The 14,774-nt window shown below is 36.4% G+C and overlaps 1 protein-coding gene across 1 annotated transcript in view; it reads left to right on the plus strand.

The window, feature by feature from the left end:
- Window positions 1-13,732, plus strand: part of LOC140153492 (leucine carboxyl methyltransferase 1-like) — a 19,249-nt gene extending 5,517 nt beyond the window's left edge. Inside the window, exons 2-8 of the mRNA XM_072176297.1 lie at window positions 2,325-2,413; window positions 3,259-3,380; window positions 4,718-4,856; window positions 5,468-5,570; window positions 6,777-6,999; window positions 7,796-7,985; window positions 8,905-13,732. Coding sequence (XP_072032398.1) covers window positions 2,325-2,413; window positions 3,259-3,380; window positions 4,718-4,856; window positions 5,468-5,570; window positions 6,777-6,999; window positions 7,796-7,985; window positions 8,905-8,933 — 895 coding nt within the window. The 3' untranslated portion in view covers window positions 8,934-13,732. The remainder of the gene's footprint in view (window positions 1-2,324; window positions 2,414-3,258; window positions 3,381-4,717; window positions 4,857-5,467; window positions 5,571-6,776; window positions 7,000-7,795; window positions 7,986-8,904) is intronic.
- The last annotated feature ends 1,042 nt before the right edge of the window (window positions 13,733-14,774 follow it).

The following is a 14,774-nucleotide window of genomic DNA, read 5'->3' on the forward strand; positions in this document are numbered from 1 at the left end:
CTATTACCAAATTCCGACGTAAGTTTTTTGTTTCGGAGGCTTCAAAAAGTTAACGGAAAAACGGCTATTTGAAGTCAAGATTTTATAAAAATTTTAAAAGCTTGCAAATCGGCTAATTTTTGTTACCCATTTCAAGTTAAGATAACAACTGTTATAAATCAAGAAGAAGTGAAGAAATAACCAAGAATTATGAACCAAAGCTACACCCACAAAGTTTGTTAACAATTGTTAACGGAAAATGAAGCCTCGAAACGACAAATATCGAAGTCCGGTTCTCAAAAATACAGGGCCGTTCACAATTAAATCTAATGTGGCAGTGTTTACTGAACATATGACTGTACTTTCAGGATAAGAAAAATTATCCATGAACTAACTGAAGAAAACACAGGGTTTTACAAAATGTTACTGTTTTTATAGTTTTTCCAAATGGCAATATTAAGTACATTTAAGCCTGCTAAAACTGAACGCAGTAACTCCCAAAGCTGATTATGCTAGTCAAGGTAGCTGCTAACTAGATGACTTTATGTGGCCAAAAATTATGGAATTCTGTGGCTTTATTAGAACACTACGGATTAAAATGTTAAAAATCCAAAGTTACACCCTTTACCGTGAAAATGACCATATATCAGTGACGCTGGCTGTTCTTTGATAGTTGTTACTGACGAATCTCGCTGCTTGCCTCTGAATAGCTTCAATCCTGTTCACCTGATCTTGTTTGTGGGGGTTCCAAGCAGCTGGAGAGTATTCGAGTTTTGGTCGAACTAAGGCTTGGTAGGCCCGTGATTTGACATCAGACGGGCAGGAGGAAATATTTCTTCTAAGGATGGCTAGGGTACTCCGAGCACTGGAGGTGATGTTTTGAATGTGTTGTTTCCAGTCCAAGTTACTGTTGATGTTTACTCCCAAGTATTTGTGGTTAGCGGTGGATTCAATATGATGGTTGTCGACTTTGTATGTGAAAGTGTGAGGTTTGGTCTTGCGGGTAATTGTGAGTTTTTGACATTTACTGGCGTTGAAGGACATTTGCCATTTTTCGGCCCACTTGAAAACTCTGTGAAGGTCATCTTGTAGTTTGATTTGGTCGGCTCTGTTTTTAACCTCCGTGTATAAGATTGAATCGTCAGCGAATAAACGTAGGGTACATTTCACATCAGTCACAATGTCGTTTATGTATATTAAAAACAAGGTGGGTCCTAGGACCGAGCCCTGGGGGACTCCGGACAGGACTGGACTCCATCGGGATTGCGTGCCGTTGACAACTACGCTCTGTTCTCTCCCAGACAGGAAGTCTTGGATCCATCCAAGGGTTTTACCCCGTATGCCATAATGACTGAGTTTTGTAGACAAGTGCTGGTGTCTTCAGTGTTAATTGTTTTCATTATAAATGTCGCAAAATATTAATATTGACAATAATAAACAACCTGTTTGACCTCTCCATATATTTTGTGGTGAAAAATGATTACAAATGTGTAATTTGCAATCATTTTTGGAGCAACGATTTCTTCATACAGACGGTTAAGCATGCATGTGAATGCACAATAAACACATACAAACACATACACAACACCTGTTGGAACTCCCGATCGGAGCTCACGGCCAGAGTAAAATATACGACAAGGCATGCACATTCCAAAAACTTTGCATGTTCCGCACTCGTAAATGTTTTAACATTCATGAATTGAATACTTAAAAGTATGGTATTCAATTGTGTACTCTCAAGCTTCTCAAGCACTTTACAATTTAGATGTAACACTATAACTCCAATAACTCCAAATGGTCATTTTTAGCTGAGTTAACATATATTTTGGGTTTCCTTGAAGGTGGGATAAAAAAATAGACCATAAAAAGGGGGATAAAAAAATCCACCCTTTTTTAGGAGGATCTAAAAAAATTTGATGTCAAAGGTTCCAACTTTTCCTGTTTCCAACCCCCACCCACCAAAGTATTTATGAACACTCCCTAATTTGATCTATAATGATATCGCTAATTATAATTTATATTTATTTATATCATCATGGTCAGGCACGATGCAGACCATGACACAGACCATGCTGTCCAAAGTGTCCAATCCATGTAGACTGAAATTGGAGGCCCTGGTCATTTCTTGATTTTTTTTAACCATTAGTTGAAATCACCAATCTGGGAGTGCATAGTGGACAGATCTGAATGGAGGCCTTATATTGCAGAGAGCAATCAAGTCAACATTTAACATTTTTTAAATTATGTGTCATGATTATGTGTTTAAACTAATGCCTGCGAGCCAAACGAAAAAATGTTTGTTTTTCTTTCACAACAATATTTTTATGTTTAATTTTCTTTACCAGATTTGCTGTCCAGCAAGGATATTGGAGTGATCCATACTTGCCTCTGCTAATCCGGTCTGGAGATAGGAAGGCACCTGAAATAAATAGAGGTTAGTAAATTAGTAATAGACTAATAGTACATTGTACACTAGAGATACCCTTGTTACAGTGAAATTGAGGTTGGCAGTGGATATGTTCAAATGTTGTTGTGCCTTGCTGCTATCATTTTATTTGGTATTAGTATCCCTGTCACAGGTATTAATTTTTCCCATGATACACAGGAATAAATTCCCTGTCAAAAATGTGTTGATGGATGGCTAGCTAATAAGACACTGTCATTTCAACATGTTCAGAGTCTAAATAAATTCAGTTCTGGAACCTTCAAGGAGAGCTGTTTAGGGCATTTACAATAGAATGTAAGGAGAGAATGGGCAACTAAGGAGAGCTAAAAACATAAAGCTCTATGTTATATAAAGCTTATCTATGGCTAAAAATTACTCTCTAGTCCTATCCTATATCCAGCCCTCGAATTAACCCACGGCACCCATGGCATTTTGCCGTGGGTGCCCATCCCCACTGCCGTAATATAATGCCCTTAAAATATGACCTTTACCCAAGGCAGTCACTTGCTGTGCCCTCTAATGAAGTTGCCGTCGGTGCCCCAGCCCTGCTATGTTTGTGTGTGTTTTTTTTTCACTTTTGAGAAATTGCCTTGGTGCCCTTCTCAAATTGTCAACAGTTGCCATAATGGCTGTGTTGCTGTGCCCCTTCAGATCCTTAATTCGAGGGCTGCCTATATCAGATTTAAGGAGAGCAGTAGAGAGCTATTGCTCTCGCTTGCCTCAAAAGGTAGTCCCTGTTAAAAATAATAAATTGATGTTTTGTTTTTTTTTAATCATAAAAATTGCCAACCCTGAATACAAATCAACTGAATATTATTGATTTACTTCTACAGGATATTATGTAAGAACACATGGACTCAAGACACTGATGCATCAATTCCTGGAGAAAACAAAGTGTGCTTGCCAAATAGTTAACCTGGGAGCTGGATTTGATACAACATTTTGGCAGCTCAATGTGAGTACAACATTTTGAAAGAGAATCTTGAAATTAATAGCTGCTTCTTGTTTGTCTGATGATTTTATGAAGATGAATATGAAGATGATGTACAAGATCTGATCGTTCCTCAGACTCTAAGATTGCCCTTACATGATGCTAAAATATTGTATAATGACATAACTGCTAAACAATTCATTCTTAAAAGATCACCATTTCCCTTAAACCCTAACCCAACCAGAGCTCACTAATGCTTACAATTAAACAACTGCTTGTGTATGCATTCCATGTGATGCAATGACACAATCAGCCTAAGTCATATACTCAGGTTTGTTCATCTTCTCTCCTTTTTTTGTTTCTTCTTTCCCTTCCGATATCAAAAAACATAGGCACGGTTAAGGTGTATGTACTGTCTCAATTGACAGTGTGATAATATACAAATATTAACTGTCCATGAGTGTGATGGTCGAAATATAATCACGAGGTGAAAGATGTATTGTTCCATTCCATGAGCCGGAACGGCGAGTGGAATGGAACAATACATCTTTCACCTCGTGATTATATTTCGACCATTACACAAATTTAAGACAGTTAATATTTGTTTTATATCACTCGTACATAAATTTCTATTACTAAATACAATTTAAGGTATGAAATACATTTTTTCATCAACATAACACCATGTTTTGCCGTAATATACTTCACATTTTGGGGTCCACCCCATAATTAAATTGGCGAGTCTTAGAGTCAGCGCACGGCTTGGCGCAGGCGCACTACGGCAAAGCACATGATGGTAAACTATCACACGGAGAGGCTGAGGGTAAAAATGATAAATGGTAATCAACCAATGAACTGTCTAGAATTTATGTATGAGTGATATAATTTCTTTATGTTTGTTTACTTGTTTGTTTGTTTGTTTGTTAGTCATTTAAAAAAACACAACATTCAAAAACTGAGTCGCTTCGTTAGCTAGTTAGGGACATTTGAATATAGGCTAGTTTGTACACATATCTCTATGGGACTGCTCTATGATAGTTAGCTGATAGTCACCAAATTGTTGGTGATATTAAACACTGATGAAGATTGTGCAACTGCTACAGAGCAGTTCAGTTGTGTTGTTGTGATTGACAATGTTTTGTATGTTTTATTCTTGTATTGACTTTGAGTTCAACTGCTATTGACTCAGACCCTGGTATACTAGTGACTACAGATGGATCAGTCAATTGCTGGTCCTAAAAATGTCCTAAAATGAGTCACAAAGGATTAAGTTGAAATGGGTTATGTTGAAGTGGTGCTGTTTGACGGAGTCCGGAAACTTATTGCTTAATTAATTATTCATCACATTAACTTGTTTTCAGGATGAAGGTAAACTACCAGACGTGTATGTAGAACTTGACTTCCGAGCAGTCACAAGCAGAAAATGTCAGAGTGTTCGAGTAAGACCCAAACTACTTGAAGGGGTACAGGCTGCAAATAAGGGACAGGCTCCTCTCATCGGTAAGTGCAGCATAGTTGATAGATCCATTGAAGCTTTACAACCAGGATGTGTTCTCCGTTTCTTTTCTTTTTAAAATATTTTATAGCATATGGATTATGGACATGGTCAGATATCATGAAAAGAAATTATATGCCAGAAACAAAGAAAACTACCCCGTATTTAATAGCATTACATTTTGAAAATTTTCTAGTGCATTCTCAGCGTGCATTAAGCATAATTTAAGCATTATAATTTTCAGCTCAGAGTACACCAAAGAAGCACCATTTGAGAAATATATAGGATGAGCGATATGCTTATTAGTAAAAAGACCCGTAGTGTTCAGTTTATGTGTGGGCTAAACTGCTTGTGCAGAACTTCTTTTTTCCCATGCATACAGAAATGTGATCATCAGAACCAGCATTCAAAGACAAGCAAAGGACTCAATTGTTTCAGGGATGCAAACTGTTGCATGTTCTCTTCTTGGGCGACATAAATCCAGTGATTCTTGTATTTATTGTATGTATTGTAATTATATCTTATAGATTACTTTTTCTGATTTTACTGTAACACAACACAGTGTAATTGACAAAGCCAAATGTTTGATTTGTATATATGGCATTATGTATTACAGAGGATGCAGAGCTTCACTCCGCTAGATACCACATAACATGGGCTGATATGAGGAATATAGAGGAATTTGAAAGCAAGCTAACCAAAGCAGGAATTGACAAAAGGTAAAAACATGTTTACTTCAAAAGTAATTTGCATAACATTCGGCGATGAATAAAACCCTGTTCTATAGGCCCGACCGACCCAGAATTAAAAAAAATTTTTTTCTAAAATCATATAATATCAGCCACTTCTGAAAATGTTGAGAAAATATGTTTGCAAAAATCATCAATTTTTTCAGATTTGTCAGATTTTGTTGAAATTTTAGGGTAATTTTAGCCTCCAGAAAAAAAAACGTGCCCGACCGACCATACTTGAAAGGTCTGTCTGCCCGTAGAACATGTTTTTTTTCTTCACCTTAATGGTAAATTGATTTTTGCACATATGTGATGTAATCAAGCAAAATGAGTTGGATGTCATGAATATTGATTTTGAGATATAACCAATAACAGTATTCAACTTCCCTTGTATTTTATTGTTCTGAGCAACAATGAAATGGCCATATCTCTGGAACCGTAAGTCTAATTATGATGGGGGTTTGAGCAAAATAAAGCTCTGAGAATGGCTCATTTAATGAAATTGAAAACTGAATTTTTGATTTTGATCGATATCAGACTCATTTCACTTGATCGCATCACATATCACATCACCTCACCTATTACTTTGTTCAACCCATTATGACAAGACTCATGACATTCTCTTGGTCGGGCTGACGTCACAAAGGGGAAATAGCCTTGTAAAACCAGTGTGCACATGTGCAGCGCGCATGTGCAGTTCCCTTTCTCAAGTTGGTTGCTATCTGTGGCGCTTGTGCAAAGGGGACGAAGGGGACAATGTTCCCGGATGTCCGACCGAGTGAATCATGAACTGATATAGAATTGCATGCAGTTGGGTGCAGCTCCTATGCTAATTGTGCTCTCTTGTGCATTTATGGGAGTGCAATTTAGAACTTTATTGATGTCTGCAGTAACAAAAACCCAGTGCATGTTGCCACTAAGACACTGGCTAAAACAAAGTTACCTGGGTCCCGACCCGTTGACGTCTTACCCATGCCTGAATAAACTGTCAAATGTTTTTGTCCTGTGCAAGGTTCTGTTTTCCATGTGGTAGCCCTGTCTGATGACATGTTGTCAAACCATCTCCATTTATTAACAATGAGAAGAGTCACACTTTATAGAAAAATGTAATGTATAAACATTCAAGACAATTGATAAATGCATTAAAGGGCTAAATTTGTCAATATTGGCTTTCTTGTTGTACCACCTTTATAGCAAACCAACACTGTTTGTAGCAGAATGTGTGCTAGTGTACCTACCAACAGACAAGTCTTCTACATTACTAAAATGGATAGCAACTAACTTCCAGTCGGCTCTGTTCCTCAACTTTGAGCAGATCAACCTCAAAGATAGATTTGGTCAAGTCATGATTGATAATTTGCGGAGACGACAGTGCGATTTGGCTGGTGCAGATGCTTGTGAGAGTCTACAGACACAGGTAGGAACAGGATACTTGGCCGATGATGAAAAACGGCCTTGTCCATTCGGGTTTGGATAAAATGGCACAAATGCGCCATGTCACTTTTCAAATTTTCCCCTCATCAGAATCAGGACAATCAAAAGAAGGTATGTGAAATAAATGCATTTGTAGGATTGTAGAAATTAAACTTGATTAGATTTTTTGATTGCCAAATCCAAAAATACTCACTAGTTTTAGACTTTCGCCATCATGACTGATGGCTTCTTCAGAATGACCATGGCATTGGGATCCATTTTTCCTGCGGGTTTGGGCGATTTTCGCATCCCTCGGAAGCTTAGCTTGTATGGTCTAGAGAGTAGCTACCGATGTTCCTGTTGACTGTTTTGTTCCCCGCCTTCTTATCCAATTCGCTTCTCTGATCAGTATTGTTTGTTGGTTCCTGTCTTTCTCAAGTAGCTTGGGCTCCTCCCAATGACATGGTTTTCAATTGCAATGTGGTCGGTTATGGCAGATTTGTTGAATTTGGAAGTTGATACTGTTCTATTTTTTGTATTTTCTGTTTGCGACTTTTTCCGCATCTTCCTTGTGTTCTTTTAGTCTTCAACTGGACATCCTGTCTCTCCAACGTACGACTTGTCGTACCCAAGCATTATCATCTAGATGTAGAAACTATTATGAACCTCCCACATTGCAATACTTTCAAGTACTCCCACATTAGATTCAGTACAGAAAACCCTGGGATAACCATTAATGTTATATTCAACTTGATATGGATGCTCATAATTCATTCTTTTTTGCTTGTATCATATTACAGAAAGACAGATTTCTATCCGTAGGCTGGGAAGGGGCTGAAGGCATAGACACACAGGCTGTCTATAACAGCTTACCTGCCGATGATATCTATAGAATCGAGAGACTAGAGTTCTTAGATGAAGCAGAGTTATTACATCAATTACTGCAGCATTACTGTATCACATGGGCATGGAAAGACTCTACCAACTTAGGTATGTGTTACTCTTTGTAACTTTTTTGCAACTATTATAATGGATAAATGGATGCTTCCCTAAATCGAGAATATTTAGCCTAACTCAAGTGATAATCACCATTGGCAAAAACCAACAGGGGAACCAATACCCCCTGCTTGACTGATCAGTATTTTGACACCAATTCCCCCCGGCAGATTTTACGCTAGCTGCCCCCTCGATTGCGAAAGTCTAGTTACGCCATTGGTAATCACAACGCCAAATCACTACAGTATGACTATATATACCGTAATCCTTCATTTAGGTCAACCCAAATTTTAATAAGCAACAAATTGAAATGACTTCAAGATTACATTTTCATTTTGCTCCATGAACAAACAAAAATTTTGTGATCAATTATCAAAAATTACATAAGATATTAAAATTATCTCAGCCTTTACTCAAGATTTTGAGTGCTTAGACTTGTTCCAAGTCTACGAGTTTTGTGACTGCAATATTATCCGAATTTAAGTTCATACATGCCGACTTCTTCCGATGAAGATGTGTGTCAGACATCAAAAATTCTAGTTGAATTTTGGCGCTAAAAGTCAGTTTTTTTAATTAGAAACTTTTAGAAATTGCAATATCAGAGATGCCACTCAGTTTTACTCAAAAACTTGAAAAACCACTGAAAAGTGGTATCTCTGCAATAGTATTGTAAGAAACTTGCCAAATTGCATGTTTTTGGCCCAATTTCCCTACAATTGCAAAAATAATAAAATTTGACTTTTATTGCGAGTTAGTACTAACTATAGGATATGAATTTAGCTGTTTCATTTGACAAAACAGGATATTTTGTATTAATCCTAAAAAAGTAATGCTGTATTTTTGGTAAAGTCTGAGGTCCAAGTCAATCCTACTTTATGCCTTGCCTGATGATGTTTTGTTTTTTCAATTTCAGGTCTGTCGTCTGTTGGGTTTGGAAGGTGATAGCGATTTCTTCATATCCATCTACTTTGATAAATGAAAGTATCTTCCACTTGAATCCAAAGTTACCAGTTTTGAACTTATTGAAATTATATCTTATTAAAGAAAAATTGAATTTTTAGATATATGTGACATATTTAAAGCAATGAGATATTCCAGTTGAAATCCATACACCCCTATGGAAGACATGGCCTTAATCTTCCACACAGGGTGTGTGAAAATTCAAATGGGGTTAGGCCTAAAAAAAAAAATTTGTTTGATTGGCGTAACCCGACCTACCCTAAAAGTAGGCCCGATCCTGACTTTTTTTTTTTTTAATAAAATAAAAAAATAAATAAAAATATTAATAAATATGAATTTAAAAAAAAGGAAAAAAAGTTCCACGGACTTTTTCAAATGCAATTTACACAAATTACAGTTTTTTTATGTTACGCCAATCAAACAATTTTTTTAGGCCTTACCTGAATGGGTTACACCCCTGTATGAGCGATTAAAAATTTTTAAATTTTTTATGATCAATTAACTCACACATTTAAAGTTTTTCTATAGCAGATTGTTTTGTTTGTACATTGCAGATTTTTGAGTTGGTAAAATAATGTTAATTTTATGTTACATAATATTTTGTGTGCAATATTTCTGATTTTTCACATCTTTATTTTATTTATTTTTTTGCTTTATGGTTTCAACCTCAAATAATTATGCAAAATTAGTTTTACGGGTACACACTCAGTGTCAACATTTGCCAACTGGGCGGGGCTTAACAGTTAACACCTGCCAACTATCTTTAAATTAGTGAAAATATTTAATTGTATGTATAATGTAATTTTTGAAAGTTTTGAGCTTCATAAGCTGATTTTGACTGAGTTAGAGTGGGGACAGGGGTAATGCATGCTGATTTTTAAATTCTTTGCCAAGAGTCTCAACTCAATAATAATTGCCTTGTGCGTATTGCCAAGGCCAAAAAAAAAATCGCTTGCTTGTCCTCCACTGACCGACAAAAAATTGGCCAAAATAAAGTCGGCCCTTTAAAAAAACATTTATAACAGTCCATTCCAGCATCAACGTTTCCAATAAACTTTGTGTCTTATGCCTGAAATTATGCTGTCGTTCTAATTGAATCTATGTGGTGTATCTTGCCTATTGAAGGTCAGAAGTGAAATATTGATTTATCTTTTCACATGACCAATATTCATACAGTAGTGAGTCATTAAAAAAAAACAAATCCTGACTGACCGATCCAATTCTGAAGGACAAGCAAACTATTTCTTTTTTTGGTCTAAAGTAACTCCGCCATGTTGTCACATGCATGGAAATAAAAAATAGTGTACCCTCAGGTATGTCGACAAAAGCCAGAAATGGAACGACAATAGGCATCTTTAAGCTTAATCATTACATAGATTTGCATATAGTGGTTTCAGAACAACACAAGCACACACTTTAAATCTAAATTTGCTGGCCGCATGGCGAAACAATCTATCAGTACACCATTTTACCCTCCATGAGCAACACACAAACATGGTAGAGTCAGCACTCGTTGGGTCTTACTCTTAATGGGCTATTCCATTTAAAATCAACATTATCCCTGTGAAAGATTTTGGAAATATCTCCCTCAGAGAAAGATTCAGGTTCAATCTTTCTCAGAGGGTGTATGAAATTCAAATAAGAGTTGCTAATGTGTTAATTCCATTTAACTCCCCTGTGGAAGATATTTCCAAAATCTTCCCACAGGGAAACGGTGGATTTTAAATGGAATAGCCCAATCTCTGTTGACATCTCAATATGGTGAATGGTTGGGTATGAATAAGTGTTTAAGACATACTTCACTTTTATGACTTGAATTGCTTTTATTGCTCCTATCATTACACAATTATACACATCTGTTTTATGTTAATGGTATATTATCATAGTGTATTTCTACCTTGAACTAACATGTAAATGTATAACATTTTTTACCCTGATGTGGCAAAATGACATCAATCGTGTTGAGGCAGCTGTTTCGCACGCACATCCATGGGGCGCCTTTAAGCGTGTGCATGCTTATGCCAGTGATTTGATCGAATGCTACATGTAGCGATTTGAAGCTGTGCCCATTGAAATGCGCACTGACATCACTGCCACATCAGGGTGTAAAATGGTACTAGCAACATTCTCACAATTGCACTCTCTCAAATTTTAGTATTGTGTTACCCTCAAGTGGAATTTGTTTGGCATTTTAAAAATGCATTTTGTCAAATTTCACTTTCTTTAATCCTGAAAGTACTACATTTAGTTGGAAAAGAATCTAGATGGTCCTTTTCCAGCTTAAAAAAATCAGTTGTGTGGGCAGACCACTTTATAGGCCTATGCTATCCCAAATATGATAGGATCATAAGACTCCACAAGAGCAGTCAATTTTAGCTGTCCATTGTATCAGCAGATTGTATTAGGAAGAACCTTTCATGCAGTGTGGAGATTCTTGTTGAAAATTGAGATTTGGACACTGACCTCTGTGGGTAAAAACAATAAAATACAATCCCGTAAGTAATAATCACATTTTGTCCAAACCTATCAATCAAACAATATCAATATATTACTAGATTTTGAGCATGATTCTAGGCAATTCCCAGTGCTCTGCATGACAGGCTGTTGTACCACGGACACTGCCTCCCTGTGCTTTGGCTACTAATATGTCATTGTTCTTCTACAATCACTTATTGGTCTCATACATCAGAGGGGCATATGCTTACACACAAACTTTGACCAAATCGAGCCTAGTTATTATTGTAATTTGCCTGATTTATGTTACAAAATTGCACAAGCAGGAGTGTTTATAGCATTGTATTCGTACAATGAGACTCCAGCAAACAAAGATGTTTTTAAAACGTTATAAATATGTTATAAACTTGATTTTGTTTTTACCATTAATCTACAGTGTTGGAGGACTCGGCACTGAGTCCTCCTCGAGTCCGGCAAAATAGGGTCTTTTTAGGTCTTATTTTCGTTCATTGTAAACTTCTTCTTCTTGATCTATGATCACATCACGTGATTAATTTAAGTAGTTTTACATGCAAATAAATTCAGTTTGTAAATAAAAGTACAACCAAAAAAGCAAGATTGCTTTCAGTTATATCTTTAATTGGTTAAATGGATTTTAATCATATTCGTTTGTTTTGACATGACTGCTTTGTTTATAGACACAAGTCTAGAATGTACATGAATAATAATAATACTCTGGGGCACTCAAGTTAAATTTTGATAGGGGTGTGTGGCACCGAACAACATTTTTGTGGAGGTCTGTGAACTAAAATTGGGCCAAATTATAGGCTTTGGAGCTAACAAATTCAAAATGTTTCCAACTGAACTGGAGCATGATGCAAATGGAGTTTGGTAGTGACGTCATATTTTGATTGTAATAATATTGCATATTTTGCCTCTCTAAAACACAAGCCTAATAAGTTACTGTGAGTCTGTGATTATAATGTGTTTCCAAGGTATGCTACCTAAGGGTAAACATTTTTGACCTAACGAAAGGGAGGGTGGAAGCAATTTTTGGCAAGCCGAGAGGGGGGAACAAGCATATAGGGCACCTTTTAAATAAAACGCTCTAAAAAGGCTTAAAAAACAGTACAGAAACGCATACATAATGCAAATTTCCCTGCTCACTGCGCTCGTAACATAATTATCAAAACCATTTAAAGTTTGTAAATTGGGATCCCCAAAAAATGGCATGTGCAAAGATTTTTGGCAGGCCGGGAGGGGGGGGGGCAAGTGATTTTTGGCAGGCCGAGCAATTTCACCCCACCCCGGGCTCCGCATAATTATTGTACAGCCCCAAAACAATACTAGGCATGCAAGGTGGGACTAGCAAATTATGTATTTACAAGAAAATAATAATAGAACTAAAATTCTGGTTATAGGCTATACGTTGATAAAGTATTGGTGAAAACCCCGGGCTTGAATTTGATACATAAGGACTCGGACTCGGACTCGAACATTGAGGACTCGGACATCAGAAATTGGCAGGGACTCGGACTTGGACACCAAGGACTCGGACTCGGATGACGAGGACTCGACTACAACACTGTTAATCTAAACTGGAACTTAAATTTGCAGCTCACTGTGCTATGTTACGTCTGATGCCATCAGGCATCCGACTGATGATCATCAATTTCAGTTCCAGTTGATTAACTACTGGATGAACAATCTACTCCAAGATATGTTATAAATATATTTTGGTTTGGATCAAAATGTTTCAAAATCTTTTAAATGTTGGATTATATTTTGGTTTTGAACACATTTTTAAAAGTTTTATATGAAAAAACACAATTTGTTTTTTAACTGTCCCAAATATTTTTGTCAACACATGAATAACATGATTATAATCATTATGTTAGAATGTTTTGCAGTAAGTTTTCAAAAATGCTTTTGAATGTTATGAAAACATTTTATACCTTTTATAAAACCCATCATTTAAACGTTTTCTGCAAAACATGGTCTGTTTGCTGGCATGTCTGTTCATCTTCTGTGAGCATACCAACAGAATAGTCGACTGCAGATCCGTCGGATAACGCTTTTTCAATGGGAAATGCTTGGATGATGTCACGATGCGGAAAGCATTTATTCCGTATTGAAAAGCGTGTTCCGACGGATCTGCACTCGACCGGCCTCTAATGATGCTATTTGGGTTGTAACTTCCAACTATAAATCTATAATACTTATGTTGGTATTTCCAGTATCACAGATATTAATGCATATTAGTTACCAATTGTAACAAAAATATGTACATAACAAAAGGTATTAATTAAATGACTTGTTCAAAGAACTTTAAATATGATTGTTTGCTTTTCATTTTTGAAGCATTCTTTCTTAGTGTTTCATTCACTTTTTTTACTCTGCCAATTACTTTTATGAAAAAGGTTACCCTTTTTTGTAAATTTGGAGACTACTGACTACCACAGAAGATGTCTTGCACTTCCTACAATGCATTTCTTTCCTGTACTGATTTGCTATTCAGTGCAACATGGGTTGATAGTGACGAGAAATACTTCAATTGACAGATCTGGATGAGCTCTGGGTACAATTACCGAATAGGGTGCAACTTGCTAGACTTGAGTCCAGTCCTCGTTTAGGGTTAGGGTTTATGATTGGGGTAGGGCAGTCTTGTAATAAGACTAGTAGAGTTGCACCCTATTCAGTAATCGCTCCAAGCTCTGTTATTGAGGTATTTTGACACTATCAACCCATGTTGCACTGAATAGCAAATTGGGACAGGGAAGAAATGCATTGTGGGAAGTGTAAGATATCTTCTCTGTCTGGCTACATAAAACATTGTTGAGACTTTCTTGTAAAAGTGAGTATGCTTTAAAATAGCACAAAATCCAGCTATTCTTGAATCAAGCAGGCTACCCTTCGATTCAGACACAAATTCTCTTAAAACAAAACAAAACAAAACATTGCAACAAATGGCAACATGTGTGTATTCATTCTAAAATTTTTGATTTTTTAACCTACATGATTAAAGTAATTGAAACAGCTTGGTTAAGCAGAGTTTTGATTAAGATCTTCCCAAATTAACAAGTTCTGTATTTCTGAATAACAGTCCCTTTGATAACATGTGTGAAAATAATTATGAAACAAATGCTGATATCGTCACTCATTTATTCAATTTAGTGACATTTTTTCCCATTTTCATAATCACATTGTCATATCAACCCTGATAATTGATTTTAATTGACACACTTTTGCAAACAAGTTTTTTTCTTATTCCTTAGAAACGTTATGACAACAAACTGAATACATTTGGAATGTCTCGTTCAAAAATATACAAAGTAAGCTTCGGAGGTATTACTACTGTACACAATTACA

Source organism: Amphiura filiformis, chromosome 1, assembly GCF_039555335.1.
Source record: "Amphiura filiformis chromosome 1, Afil_fr2py, whole genome shotgun sequence".
NCBI lineage: Eukaryota > Metazoa > Echinodermata > Ophiuroidea > Amphilepidida > Amphiuridae > Amphiura > Amphiura filiformis.